We start from the raw sequence: 16188 nt of genomic DNA, 5'->3' as shown, positions 1-16188 counted from the left end.
GTGTGGCTCAACCAGATTACAAAGTATTTGGGAAATATTTAACAAAATACAGTAAAACATAGATAACATTATATCTTAAAACTAAGTCAATATGCGGCTCACAGAGATCTTGAGGCATGGCATTAGTGACTCCATTTCTATTTGAGTTTGACAACATTGGTCAAGATTATGCCATTAACTCCTCATGTGACCTGGAATAAAACATTTCCCTCCTCTTGACTTCAGTTTCCTCATCTGTAAAATGAGAGAACTAGACTAACTGAGCCCTCAGGTCCATTTTCAGCTCCAACTTTCCATGTATTAAAGTTCCTTCTAGCTCTAAGTTGCTTCTAGTGCTAATTTTCTATAAACCTGAGAATGTGCTTACATGCTTAGTGTCTTTTAAAATTAAGATGCTAGCCTGTGCGATTACTAAATCAAGAAAGGAACCATGATTGTTTTCTTTTGAAAGCCCTTAGAATTCAAAATAATTACTGTCAGAGCTCGGCCAGTTGCAGAGGGAACCTTGAGTCATTAGTGGGGACTGCTGGGGGAAGTGCCAAGCCCTCAAATGATGCCAGATTTCCTATCAGTCTTCATTACCAAGAGTCTGGCCAAATGTGGGGGTGGAGAACTAAGGCATCTGATTCATGGTTCAGGTATTTAGTTGAATAATAGATGCCAAATCAATGTCATCATGAGCTTGATAAAGAGAAGAGACAACTTCACTGGCAGGACCAATGCAAAGGCAAACCTGAACTGGAAGGTAGCCTAAATTCAAATCATAGGGAAGCTGTCACCTCATGGTGGAGAGGAGTGAGTCAATGATAGGAGTGAGAGCTTTGTAGATTTCTTTTAATAGGGAACCATCCAATACTGCGCTTTAAAACACTCAAGGTACTACAAGATAAGAAGTTTATTCTTGATTCTCCCAGCACCTGTTGGATAATGGAGCTGTTGTAAGTCATTTAACTCAGATAAACCCTGTCAAGCAAGTTGGAATGAACTTCATTAAACTAAATTCATGCACATATGTAGGCATTGGATTAAATTCATTTCAAAGGGGAAAAAGAAGTGCACATCATTAGACCCATCCTAAGTAGTCATGTGTATGGAGGCAGGTAGCGCAATGGATAGAACACTGAGCTTAGAATCAGGAAGACTTGAGTTTAAATTTGGCCTCAGACATTTACTAGCTGTGTGACCCAGGGGAAGTCAATTAACTCCTATTTGCCTCAGTTTCCTTATCTGTAAAGTGGACATAATAATGCATCTATCTCCCCCTGCCCAGGGTTGTTGAGAGGACCAAATGAGATATTTGTAAAGCACTAAACATAGTGCCTGGCATATGGTAGGTGTTACATAAATGAATGTTAGCTGCTGCTACTACTCCTACTTATACTCCTACCACTACCACCACTACTAATACCACTGGTACCACTACCACCACCATCATCACCACGACCAGCAGCACTACCACTACTATCACTACTACTACTACTACTACTACTACTACTACTACTACTCCTACCACTACCACTACTACCACTACCACTACTACCACTACCACCACCACCACCACCACTACCACCACTACCACTACCACTACCACTACCACTACCACTACCACTACCACTACCACTACTACTACTACTACTACTATATGTATAGTAGATGTAGATGTAGATGTATGGGGATTTTAGATCTACCTTTTCTATTTCTCTCTGAAGAGGCATCATAGTCTACTGGATAGGGAACTAGCTTTGAAGCGAAGAAGAACTGAGTTCAAAACCTACTTCTACCACAGACTAGCTATGTGGCCTTGGACAAGTCACTTAACCACCTGGTTCTCTAGTCAGCTCTAAGATGGAGGTTCTTAATATTCAGGGGGTAAGTGAACTTGTATGGGAAAAGTAACTTGCTAACTAAACTAAAACATTATTCTGACAAGGGATCTACCAAAGGGACTTACAATATAGAAAAGGTTAAGAACTCATGTACTGAGACTGTAGGTTGCAGAAAATGTGCTAACCAGCATTGATAGAGGGAATATCCTCACCTGGGAGTTCCCTCTACCAATAAAATCACAGGTCCAGGCCCCATCCCTTTTTCTTTTTGACACGCCTTCTGTCTATTAGCAATTATAGTTGAGTTTTCTGTAAATAAACTATTGCAAACCAATAGCATAGACCCCAGGAAGGTCAATGACCAAAAAGAAAAATGTCCCATATGCAGAAAAATATTTATAGCCATATTTTCTATGGGAACAAAGAGTTGAAAACCAAGTAGATATCTGTCAGTTGGGGAATGACTAAACAGATTGTGCTATGCTAATGTAATGGGATATTATAGTGCTGTAAGAAATAATGAATGTGATTAATTCAGAAGAACATGGAAAGATTTGCATAGACTGATGCAAAGTGAAGTAAGGCAAGGAAAACAATGACTAACATGATGTAAAGGGAAAGAACAGTCACCATAAAGCAACTGAAACAAAGTGAAATGATAATAATCAAGTTTGGCCCCAAAGAAGATACAGGAAAAGACAAGTCCTCCCACTCCTTTGAAGAAGTGAAATATCTACAGGTTTGGAACATTAAATTAACATTCAGACCTTTGTGTAGATTTTTTTTCTAAATTATTCTTTTCTCTTTGTATACTCTTTGTTATAAGGGATGACTCTGGGGGAGGGGCAGAGGGATGACCACAGGTGACATAATAATTATAGCATGTATTTAATCACTTTTGCAAAGTGCTTTATAAATATTATCTCATTTGGTATTCATAACCACCCCACGATCTATTTTTGTCCATTTTGTAGATAAGAAAACTGAGGCAGACAGATTAAGTGACTTACCCAGGGTCACACAGCTAGCAAGTGTTCATTGGTAGATGTGACTTTATGTCCCTCTGACTCCAGGTTTAGTGCTCTACCCCTTGTTTTATAAAAAAAAGCAAGTGTTATCAATTAAATTTATTTTTTAAAGGAAAACGAATGGTAGCAATAATATAGATTGGGAGGTAATAGATTGCTCTAGCTTTTCCCATCCTTTGGGGATAGTCTAAATCAGGAGCATCTAATTCAAATAGAAAATGGATCTCATCACATATTGATTTAGAAAGCTATAAATTAACACTTTGTATTTTAGCAAAATGTTATTATATTGTATTGAATCTATTTGAATTTGTATCGTATTTTATTTTGTTAAATATTTTCTACTTAAATTTTAATCTGGTTTTGGCCTTAGGAGTTTGGGGACCCAAGTTTGATGCCTCTGGAAAAGAGAAGAGACCATATTGCACCTGAGCTATACAAAATTTGATCTTTTTTCCTACCTGGTACATCTTAGCCCAACTCTCTCCCCACATTATTATTCATCATTTTCTCCCCAGGAATATTCGTATTTACCAGAAGTTATGATGCTCAGTTTAACTCAATTCAACAAAAGTCTGTTAAGTAGTGAGTTCAAAGTACTATATCAGACACCAGGGATACAAACTCCCCAGAAGCAAAAGCAAAAAGTTCCTCCCCTCAAGGAGCTTATAGTGTATATGTTCTATTAGAAGAACACAACCTCATAGATATATGAATCTAAAGTATATACAATGAAGTCACTTTAAGAGCAAGAGAGGTTGTAGGATCTGAGTGTTGTACTTGGAATAAGGAAAACCTGGGTTCAGCTGCCAACTCTGAACCTTACTGGCTGTGAGATCATGGACAAATTATTTAATGTCTCTGAACATCAGTTTTCTCATATGTAAAATGGGTTTGTTGTAAGGCTCAAGTGAAATATTGATGTGGCAGCTAGATGGTGCAGTGAATAGAACACTAGCCCTGGAGTCAGGAGGACCTGAGTTCAAATCCGACCTCAGACACTTGACACTTAACTAGCTGTGTTACCTTGGGCAACTCGTTAAGCCTGATTGCCTTGCCTCCCCCCTCCAATAAACAAGAAAGACATCATGTATGTAGCATCTCAAAAATTTTTACTGTGGTTCTAAGCTTTTTAATAACTTAGTGTGGTTCTAAGCTACTAAAAGGGGTCACTAGGTGGTGCAGTAGATAGAATTCTGGGTCTGGAGTCAGGAATACTCATCTTCCTGAGTTCAAATCCAGCTTCAGACACTTACTGTGTGACCCTGAGTAAGTCACTTAAGTCTGTTTGCCTCGGTTTCCTCATCTGCAAAATGAGCTGGAGAAGGAAATGGCAAACTTCTACAGTATCTTTGCCAAAAACATCCAAAAATGCATTCCAAAGAGTCAAGCACAACTAAAGTGACTGAAAAGTAACAACAACATACTAAAAAAACTTAAATCCTTGCTAAGATCTTTTATAATACAACAGACGTTATAAACATCAGTGACTGGGGCAGCTAGGTGGCCCAGTGAATAGAGCACTGGCCCTGGAATCAGAAGGACCTGACTTCAAATCCATTCACAGATACTTGACACTTACTAGCTGTGTGACCTTGGGTAAGTCACTTAACCCCAATTGCCTTGCCTTCCCCCCTCAAATTTTTTTTTTTGCCTTTTGGAGGGCAATTGGGGTTAAGTAACTTGCCCAAGGTTACACGGCTAGTTTCTTTTTGTGTGGGTGTTAAGTGTCTTAGGCCGGAACCGAACTCAGGTTCTCCTGATTCTGGGGCCGGTGCTTTACTGACTGCGCCACCTAGCCGACCCTCAAATTTTTTTTTGCTTTTTTTTTTGTAGGGAAATTGGGATTAAGTGACTTGCCCAGGGTCACATGGCTAGTTTTTGTGTTAAGTGTCTGAGGCCGGATTCGAGCCCAGGTCCTCCTGACTCCAGGGCCGGTGCTCTATTCACTGCGACACCTAGCCGCCCGCCCTCAAAAAATTTTAAAAAATATTTACAGACATTGGTTATTATTACTAATAATAGCTGGAGAATCAGAGAAGATCTTTGTAGGATGTGACACGTGCTGTGTCTTGAAAGAATCTAAGAATTTCAAGAGGCAGATGAGAAGAGTGAATGCATTTCAGACACGGCAGACCACCTATATAAGCGTATGTTGACTGTAGAGGGAATGTCCTTCAAGATGTACAACTCTCAGAAAGTCTACTCAGCCATAGTGTTATTGGAGTTTCCTTGGCATAATTAATTTATGCTTATTTAAATCCTCAGATAGATTTAAATCCTCTTATCAAAGGGAGTTATTTTTCCTGTCATGGAGATTACAACCCTTCTATATGCACTCATCCTGAATGATTCTCCTTGTGGCTTGGCATAAATGTTTCACAGAGAAAAGGCACTGTGATGGAAAGGAAAGGGCACAGGATGGCGATTTTAGATCTGACTTTAAGTCTTGCCTTTGTCATGGTGCTTGACTGTGGGACTTTTAACAAGTTACTTTTACTCTCTAGGCTTCAGTTTCTGCATTTACAAAATAAGGGAGATGAAAGTATACTCAGCAGATGATTTTTTTTTTAAAGCAATTGGGGTTAAGTAACTGCTCAAGGTTACATGGCCAGTTTTTTTTTTTTTTCTGGGTGTGGTGCTGAGTATCTGAGCCCGGATTTGATCCAGGTTATCCCGACACTGGAGCCGGTGCTCTTACTCTCTGAGCCGCCTGGCCGCCCCTAAGCAATCGGGGTTAAGTAACTTGCTCAAGGTTACAAGGCCAGGTGTTTCTGGGTGGTCAGCAGATGATTTCTAAAGTCCCTTCTAGCACTGACATTCAGTGAAAAGGTGATCTCTGAAGTCCTTATTGATTTTATGATATGCATAGGACCCTGAACACCTTTCTTTGGGTCTTTTAATAAGTTGAGGTTACTGTTACAGCATTCTTACTATCCATTGCTCCAATTCGTACTACAGGAACAGTCTGTACTGCAGAAAGAAAGTGAGTTGTGCCCAGAGTTGAGAAAGGATAAGACCTCTGATAAACCATTCAGTACTTTCCATTATCCCAAACTGCTTGGACACTGAAGTCCATCTTTTTAACACTAATATTCTCCTGGAAATGCTATCTCACTGTCAATCATAAAACACTTCAATCTCAGGAGGAGCAAAACTGTAGGTGACCTGAAGAGGAATGGAAAGAGATGCATCATAGGTATAAGTAGTCAGTAACACATGTACCAGCAGTAGTACATAGTCTAAAAGAAATCAGAATGATCTTTCATATAACAAATTAAGATCGAAGTATGAAACACAGAAAAACCATGTGTATAATAATAATATACATAACCATAGCACTTTGTTTTTAAATTTTCAGGGAACTCAAGACTTGACTAAAACCACAGACTTTGAAGTTCTGTTCTCTTCAGCATCACAGGCACAGGTAGGAACAGGAGTATTTGAATATGGTTATGGTTCTGTATCCACTGTTAGATAAAATCTGAGAGTGCCCCTCTGTTCTTCAGGACCTTATTTTGTCCATTTAAGGAAGATATGACTGGTTAGTTAATTAAGGTATATATGTGTGTCACTCAAAAAAGCTGAAAATTAAAGTGTGTATAATCACAATAACTATCATCAGAGCTTTTTAAAAATAGGTTTAATCAATAAATATTTCTTAATAGACATAACTTGACTACAACCTCCTATAGGAAGCCTTTCCCCATTCCACCATTTATTAGTTTTCAACATTCCAGCACTATGAAATGCCTATTAAAAATATATTTTTCTACTTTCTTATATGCATATACTTTTCCCTCTTCAGTGGAATGTAAGGACAGGAACTGTTGTATTATCTTAAATTTTTAAAAAGACCCAATATAATATCTGACATATAATAAGTGGTTGATAATTCCTTGCTGAATTGAATAAAATTTATAGTTATGAAGTAATTTCAAATATATTGTTAATTTGATCCTCATATCAACCCAGTGAGGGAAAGAATGTGACTGTTATCCTTGTTTAACAGATAAGGGAACTGAGGCCCAAAGAGATCAGAGAATATTAACTTTGGAAGGGACCTCAAAGCTATCTAGTTTAATACATAATCCCCAAAAAGAATTTCCTCAAGATATACAAAAGATACTTAAGTGGAATGATAGGGGAAGATTCAGATTTTAGCTAAGATTCTGTCCCTGTCCTCCTGAAACTTTCTGCACAGTACAGATACAAGAAATAAAAATAGATATGAAATAATCAATAATTTGTGATATGTATATTAGAGATTTGTAAGTCAAAGTGTTTTGTAAGATCGAAGGGAGAGGATCATCACTGAATTGGAGAATAAGGGAATGGTTTATGTAGAAAGTTCTCTATATTTTTGTCTTATCCCCTTACTGTAAGCTTCATTAAGTTGGGGGCAATGTCTTACTTACAATTTGTATCTTTTCTCAGCATGTCAGTCAATCAGTCAACAAGCATTTTAAAAATGCCTATTATGTGCTAAGCACTGGTGATACAAGGAAATAAAAGTTAATGGGAAGACAGCATGCAAATGACTATGAAGAAATAAGACATTTGCAAGCCACATTATAGATAATCAATGGAAGAAAGGTAGTAGCATTAAGGGGGATTGAGAAAACTTATTGCAGAAAATGTAACTTTATTTGAGACTTAAAGGAAGCCAGGGGATTTAGGAGACAGAGATGAAGAGGGGAAGACATCCAGGCATGGGGGAGAGCAAGTGAAAATGCCCAGTCAGGAAATGGAATGTTTTAATGGAGGAATAGCAAGGAGGCCATTATCACTTGATCACACAATACTTGTGGGGGATGTAAAGTATAAAAAGACTGAAAAGGTAGGGAGATTATCAAGGGCTCTAAAAAGTAAACAGAGGCAGCTAGGTGGCCCAGTGGATAGAGTGCTGGGCCTGGAGTCAGGAAGACCTGAGTTCACATGTGGCCTCTAGCACTACCTGTGTAACCCTTGACAAGGTACTTAGCTCTATTTGCCTCAGTTTCTCAAACTGTAAAATGGGGGTAATAATAGCACCTACCTCCCAGGGTTGTTGTGAGGATCAAGTGAGATAATAATTATGAAGTACCTGATTTATTATGAGCACAATGCATGGCTCATAATAAATGCTATGTAAATATTATCAATATCATTATTAGTAGTGGCAGCAGTAGTATTTCTATTACATTTGATCCTAGAGGCAATAGGGTCACACTGGGGTTGATTAAATATGTGTTCAGCATAGGCATATGGTTCTTGCACAGATGTTGGCTTAATAAGTATTCATTGTATGAATAAATGAATGGAAAATAAACAAAAAGAATAAAGAATAAATCAAGACAATACATAAATACCATAATAGAAAATGGGAGGATCCAGAGAACAGACTTCAGAGCAATAGGCTGAAATTTCAGGGAAGCAGACTTATATTCCACATGAAGAATGTGGGCCAGACAAGGAGTACTGCATAAAAGTAGAATGAGCCATCTCATAAAATAGTTTTCTAACTGTGGAGGTAATATATAGGATGTTATAAAAGTTGTAAAGAGGATGCCTGTGCTAGGTGAGAGGTTAGATTAGATCACTGTTGAGGTTCCTTCCAACTCTGAGATTCTGTGATTCTGAGAGAAGCAGGATTATATAGGAGAGTGAGGACAGTGTAGTCTGGAAGAACAAAGGAGGGTTTACTGGAAGGTCTGGTACTTGATTTGGGACTGGCAGAATAAAGAAAGAGAACTTTCCTGGTTAAATAAATAATGCGTAAAATATCGAAGTCATCAATATGAAGAAGCATATGGACTTGGGCCTATTATTTCACTGACATAAGGGAATCCCAGGTGAGGGAACACCCTCTACTAATGAAGATTTTCGCTTTTCCTCCAACTTATGGACTTTGAAAATTGCCTAGATCACTGAATGTGACTTTCCCAAAGTCACTATCAAGTATGTATCATTGGTGGTATTTACACCCACATCTCCCTGGCTCCCAGGTGGACTTTCTTTTCCCTATAATAAGAAAGAGGTCAAACTTCTTTTCTGAAGCATAAAACACATGTGCTACATGAATGAAGAACTGATGAGTGAACTGTAGGCAAAATGAGGAGGATGTTAAAATCAGGCTTGATGTGATCTGGAAAAGAAAGCCACTGTCAATAAGTAGCACATTATTATGTACCTTTTATTTGAGAAAATGGTGTAAGACAAAAAGTAATAGACTAGAAGCCAAAAGATGGACAGACAACATTGAGTAAGTATTTCCTATGTCAGGTGCTATACTTAGTGTTGGGTATACAAACAGTCAAAAAACAAGACAGTCACTTCTCTAAAGGATCTTACATTCTACTGAATGAAGACCACACATAAACAGATATTGAAAGGGGTGGTGGTAGTGGTGCAGGAGGTACCTGCAAGGGCAAGGTCCATAAGGAAACCAGAAAGTTGTGGGCTGAACCAGGCTTAGACTAAGCATAACTGACATAGGCTCTTTTCAAATAGGAGTTCAGGGATGAACTCACCAATCAAAGGAGGAGATTGTAGAGATGGAGGCATCAAGAGCATGAAGATGGTCACTGAGGCAGAGTTTCAGAAAAATCAAGCCCTGCATACAAGCTTGAATTCTAGTCATGTGACCTTGGGCAAGTCCCTTAACCTTTCTGAGACTGTTTTATTGACTGCAAAAATATTTGCACTCTCTATCTTACAGGGTTGTTGCAGGGTTTGATCTGCAAGCTGTGAATTGCTTTAGAAATATAATATAGGAGGACTATAATTATACACAAGAAGAATCTGTAATAAATACAACTAAAACTCCAACACAACAATGATTGTTATTTTCTCTTCTGTCTCCTTTTTCCTTCCTTAAGAGCAAGACCTCATTTGTTCAGGATGCATTACTACCTCTCAAGTGGGAGGCAGCTCTTGATCCCAGTAGAAACAAAGCTTGTCAAACATCATTTGTCATCGAGAATGCCAAGGGATCTTGTCCTGTTTCAGGTATGGATGTTTCATGTCCTCTTTCATGACTAATGTTAAAGAATCAAGTGAATAACAGATTATGAAGGAGGTGAGAAGTAGCTTATAACCATCCTACCAATTTATTTACACGAGGGAATTGTTAGGGCATAACAATAATTTAATTATTATTGAAGTCAATAATAATTACTTTGGGGGAATAATAAATCCCCATGTACTAGCCATCTCTGCTTGCATTAATTATTTTTGTGTCCAGAATTTATCAACAATATGACCAGAAATGAAAAGCTGAAAGGGACTTTAGTTGCTTCCTGACCTCTTCTGGAGTCAGAAGTGTGGTAAAGAAATTATCTAAGTGAGCCCAGTAACTGCTTCAGCTAGCACCTTGAGTGGCTTGCTGCACTACATACTTTAAATTGCAATTTTCTGTGGACACATGTGCTCATTGAGTGAGTGTAGAGATTGTCGCATTTTAAAAAATTGTGTTAATTGGGAGGCGGAGTCAAGATGGTGGAATAGAAGAAGGACCTCCCTGCTGCTCTGGCTTCCACCTTCCCAATCCATGTAAAAAGGGGACTCTAAACAAACTTTGGAGCTGCAGAACCCACAAAATGACACAGAGAAGCTAACCTCCCACTAAGGACAGCAAGGCAGGCTGGCAGGAATAGGCCAGCTCAGCGCTCTGTGAGCTGACCCCAGGCACGCCTGAGCCCCAGGTTTTAGCCCCAGGGCAGACCTGAAAAGCTGGTTCCAGATTTCTCAACATATAGATGCGAAGGACAAAGTGAGAGGTCAGTGCAGTCTGGACTTTGGGACCAGTAAGTGGGAGTGCATGGCTTTTGCCCCTAGGGTGAGAAGCCACTGAGATGCAGGCACAGCCAGCCAGCGCCACATGCCAGCTTCAGTTCCTGGCCTGCAGAGTGTAGATGGAACAAGCACCAGTCTCCAGTCTGAGGGGTAATCGCTCTTGCTTTAACCTCTTTGGATCTGGATTGCAGTCTAGGGTGGAGGTCCTGGGGTGTGTGTCCAGCTTGCCAGAGCGTGTGGAGACCACAGAGAGGGAACCTATCTAATACCTCTGGCAGCTGAGACAACCCCAGCATTTGGGATGAAAGCTCCCCTGTCTGGTGGCAGAGTCCTACTGTGGCAAAAAGCCCAGGGGTCAAGTGACTGAGGGGTGACATGACCAGGCAAAGGAAACAAAACAGACAGAAGATTCCAACATTAGACTCTTATTTTGGGGACAAAAAGCAGCAAAGCATGGAACAGGAGGAAGACAGTGAAGTCAGAAATCGTGCACCAAAAGCTTCAAAGGAAAATACGAGCTGGTTACAGGCCATAGAGGACCTTAAGAAGCAGATAAGAGAAGTGGAGGAAAAATTGGGAAGAGAAATGAGAATGATGCAAGAAAATTACAAACTGAGAGTCAACAGCCTGACTGAGGAAAGTCATACCTTAAAAAATAGACAAATGGCAAAAGAGGCTCAAAAAGGCAATGAGGAGAAGAATGCCTTAAAAAGCTGAATTTGCCAGATGGAAAAAGAATCTCAAAAGCTCAATGAGGAGAATCATTGCTTCAGAATTAGATTGGAGAAAATGGAAGCTAATGACTTTATGAGAAACCAAGATGCTGTTAAACAGGTCCAAAAAAAAAAATGAAAGAATAGAAGCAATGTGAAATATCTCATGGGAAAAATCACTGACCTGGAAAATAGATCCAGGAGAGATAATTTAAAAATCATTGGACTACCTGAAAGCCATGACCAAAGTAAGAACCTAGAAATCTTCCTCCAGGAAGTTCTCAAAGAAAACTGCCCTGATGTTTTAGAACCAGAGGGCAAAATAGGAGTTGAAAGAATCCACCAATCACCTCCTGAAAAAGATCCCAAAAAGAAAACTCCTAGGAATATTATGGCCAGGTTCCAAAATTCCCAGATCAAGGAGAGAATATTACAAGCAGCCAGGAAGAAACAATTTGAATATTGTGGAAACACAATCAGGATAACCCAGGATCTGGCAGTTTCTACACTGAGGGATCGAAGGGCTTGGAATATGATATTCTAGAGGTCAAAGGAGCTGGGATTAAAACTAACAGTCACCTACCCAGCAAAATCGAGTATTATGTTTCAGGGGAAAATGTGGTCATTCAGTGACTATCAAGCATTCTTGCTGAAAAAAGCCAGAGTTGAATAGAAAATTTGACATTCAGATACAAGAAGCAAGAGAAGCATGAGAAGGTAAACAGGGAAAAGGAATCATAAGGAACTTATCAAAGTTGAACTATTAACATTCCTACATGGAAAAACAATAATTATAACTTATGAAACTTTTCTCAGTAGTTGAAGGGAATATAAATATATATATATATATGTATGTATATATGTCTATGTATCTATATCTATATCTATATATATATATGTCTATATATGAGGGTACATGGGCATATGAATACATATGTGAATGTGTGTATATATGTTTACAGGTATACATAGATAGAGGGCACAGGACCAATTTAACAGGAAGGGATGATACTTAAAAGGTGGAAATAAGAGGTGAGAGAGGAATATAATGAGAGGAGATGGGGAGGGAGAGACAGAATGGGGTAAACTATCTCATATAGAAGATGCAAGGGAAAATGGTTACAATGGAGGGGAAGAATAGGAAGGCAAAAGGGAATGGGTCAACCTTATTCCCACTGAATTTGGCTTGAGGAGGGAATGAAATACACTCTAAATAGGGTATCTCTCCCTCCAAGAGAGTAGGGGGGGAAGGGAATGAGAGGGGGGATGATGGAAGGGAGGGCAGGCTGGGGGGGAGGGAAATTGGAAGCACCCACTTTTGAAAGGGGATGGGATGAAAGTAGAGAATAGAATAAGTGGGAGGTGGGATAGGAGGTAGGGAAATATAGTCAGTCTTTTACAATATATCTACTATGTTATTGTTTTGCATTAGCCATACATGTACAACCTATACTGAACTGCATATCTTCCCAGTAAGGATGGGTGACAGGGGAAGATGGGAATGAATCTGGAATTCAAAGTTTTAAAATCAAATACTCAAATATATATATATATGCATATATATACACACACTATTATTTATACTATTTTACATGTAATTGGGAAATGGGATGTGCAGGCACTGGGCCATAGAGATCCACTGGAAAGGTCGAAGGGGATATAGGAGAAGATATGGGAAAGAGCAAATTCAAGGAGGGGATATCCTGTGGGACTGCTATTTTGGGGCAGTGGGTAGGGGTGAAATGGGGAGAGAATTTGTGACTCAAAATCTGGTGGAAATGAATGATGTAAATCAGAAGTTAATGAAGCATTTGGGAAAAAAAAGATGATAAAGTGATCCATAATCTAAAAAAAAATTGTGTTAATTGAATTCAGGACCTTAAACTTAATAAAATACATCTCTGTGATGCTCTTCCTGCCTCCTTTCTCAAATGTCATTCAAGCATCTGACCCAGCTTAGGTTGTTTACTCTTATGCCAACAGTGATATACATAAGCAAAGTCTTACACATACTCAATTCAAACTTCAGTGAGAGGGCAAGGGAGCTCTCCATGGTACTAGTTATGATCTAAGGTGGTTGAATGTTTATGACTTGGTTCATCCTCTGGTTATTTACAAACTGTTCTTTGCTACTTTGCCATTCTCATGGCTTCCTAGTGGATGCAACCATCCTGTTAGTTTCATTATAATTTACTAAGCTATTATTTCAAGATACTGATTTATCTTTTCTAATATATATATATATATATTGATATAAAATACTTATGAAATAGTAATGCCTGAACATTAACCTAGTTAGCAATATTTTATCTAAATACTATTAAGACCCATCATTGGACCCTGGTTGACTGTTGATCACTTCCATCCTAACTCCCATTTAGTTTTTTTTTTCCATTAAAAAAGAATATCAGAGTTGCAAGGGACTCTAAAACACAGAATATTGTAAGTCAGCAATAATAATAATAATAGCAACAGCAATAATAATAATAACTAACATTTGTATGGTACTTTGTTTTCAAAATATTTCATTTTAATTATCTCATTTGAGCCTCATAGCATCTCTGTGAAGTAGGTGCTATTATTTCCATTTTTCAGAGAAGAAAACTGAGGTTCAAAAGAGCGAATTGCTTTGCCCCGTGCTATACAACAAGTAACAAAGCATTTGGGATAGATCTGAACTCAGATCTTCCTGACTCCAAGACCTATGCTCTATCCGTTACATTACACTGGATCTTAAAAATGGAAGCTTTGATATCAGACCCAGAAGAGTCTTTCCATAAAGAATATTAGAACAGATATAGTGTGAGGACATAAAATATAAGAGCTATAGATAATCTTTGAACATAAAAATAAAATATTAGAGGTGGAAGGAATCTTAGACTTTAGAATTATAAAACTGAAAGGACTGTGGAGATCATTTAGTCTAAACCCTTTATTTTGAAGATAAGGAAAGCATTGCCTAGAGAGGCAAATTCTCCAGAACATACCACTTATTCATTGTATCACTGGAACTAGGATTCAGGTTTCTTGCCTCTGAGGATTATGTTTATTCACTGCATTATAACTCTAGAGCACTTTATCCTGTATACTATCACACCTATGTCTCATTCTGTCCTCACAATAATTCTGTGGGACAGGTCAGTCAAGTGCTACTAATTCCATTTTATATATGAAGAAGCTGAAACTCAGAGCAGCTAAACAACTGTGCTGAGATCATATGTCTATTGCATAGTAGAAGCAATATGGTAGTTGTTGGGGATGGTGGGTATTGGAAGAGCTGGATTAAAACCCTGTCTCCTAATTCCACTCTACTACCCTTCCTTGGATCAAAATGTTCTTACTTCTACCACTGAAATAAGGAGGCCTTTTGCTTTATTCCCTCTTCATATACTGCCTGGAAGATCAAGATGGCAGAGATCCTTTATAGCTAGTATAGGAAAATGGGTAACAATGATTAAACAGAGGAGTTTTTTTCTAAAAAAGGTCATTCTTCTAACATGAAACCACAGACAATGGATATGCATTGGTAAGTGTTAATTGTTCATGATGGTTGCAGCATCATTCATTATGCCTCTATTACATCTCTATTTATTGCAAAACCATATCCTTCTAGGGCTGCCAGTTGAGCAAGACTGTGATTGGGGCTCATTTGGAGACACGAAGGGATCACCAGCCTTGCCACCCTCCCTGGATAACTTGGATGATCTTCTTGAAGAAATCAGGATATCTGACAGTGAGCAGGTGAGACCAGATTTCTCTGTCTGACATAACTGCCTAGCCAGAGATTAATTGCTGGAAGAGACTTCCCAGGACATCTGGTCCAACTTAAATGTGGTCTAGAATCCCTTTTGCAATATCCCCAATAACTAATTATCCTGCCTTTAGGTCAAGAGCTCTATTGAGGGATTACCTATACCCCCTTGTGGCAGCCCTTTCTATTTCTTGTTATTTCTCTCTATCATTTTACAATTTTTATTGGTTAGAGTGTCCTATACAGCCACAATGGTACCTTTAAGAAATATTCTTCACCTCCCCCCCCCAAGCAATTTTTCTTTGTGTTTTCAGATTTTCATTATTGAAAGTTTTCTATTGCTGTTTGTCTGACATCCCCTACAGAACATGGGTAGTTTTCTGCTCCCCCATTGTAATGTAATGCCAAGGAAAGGCAACTTCCCAAGGTTCAAAATACCAGCATAGGTGCTCTCCATTTTATTCAGTGACCAACCAAGAACAGAGAAGATCAAAACATGACATCATTCCAAATACAGCATTTACTAAATGTGATTAAATAATCTCCAAGGACTACCCCACCCCAGGACCTTCCAATCATTCCATCAATTACAAAGTTCCTGATCTAAATACTTCTCCACTCCTAGGCTATACCTTCATTTAGTCCACCACAAAGCCCCTCTTCTCAAATGGAGATTAGTTTCCAAACATAAGTAAAATACATTCATTTGCTCAACCATAGAACACAAAAAGGTCAAAAGTTCCCCACCCCTGGATCACAATTGAATCTACCCCAGAGTTACATCAAGTTTAAGCACAGCACCTAATACCCAAATGGAGGTCTTTTCTTCATCTTGACAAGAGGCAAGTTCTCAGCAATCTTAGTTCCTGGGGAGACAAGGCTTAGCAAGGCCACAAGATAAATTGCCAGTCTCTTCATTAATTCATCCTCTGTCTGTAGAACAGTCCTAGAACCCCTGAAAACATTAACAAAACTCTCTCCTAGGATTTCTGTAAACATACAACAAGAAAATCCTTCCTCAGGGCTTCTGAACCAACAGAAAGGTTCCCAGACCCCTGCAACAACAGCACTGTCCTTCACCAGTGGACAGTATT

General features: G+C 38.8%; 1 protein-coding gene across 1 annotated transcript in view; it reads left to right on the top strand.

Moving 5' to 3' along the window:
* CUNH4orf50 (chromosome unknown C4orf50 homolog) overlaps nucleotides 1-16188 on the top strand; it is an 83455-nt gene that overhangs the window by 13206 nt on the left and 54061 nt on the right. The window contains exon 5 of the mRNA XM_069075033.1: nucleotides 14957-15084. Coding sequence (XP_068931134.1) covers nucleotides 14957-15084 — 128 coding nt within the window. The remainder of the gene's footprint in view (nucleotides 1-14956; nucleotides 15085-16188) is intronic.

The sequence above is a fragment of the Petaurus breviceps genome, unplaced genomic scaffold, assembly GCF_028583685.1.
Source record: "Petaurus breviceps papuanus isolate PSGF00001 unplaced genomic scaffold, PetGlider_PUasm1.0 140, whole genome shotgun sequence".
In the NCBI taxonomy this organism is placed as follows: domain Eukaryota; kingdom Metazoa; phylum Chordata; class Mammalia; order Diprotodontia; family Petauridae; genus Petaurus; species Petaurus breviceps.
Note: the sequence above shows the minus strand (reverse complement) of the source record. Positions and strands in the feature narration are given on the sequence as shown.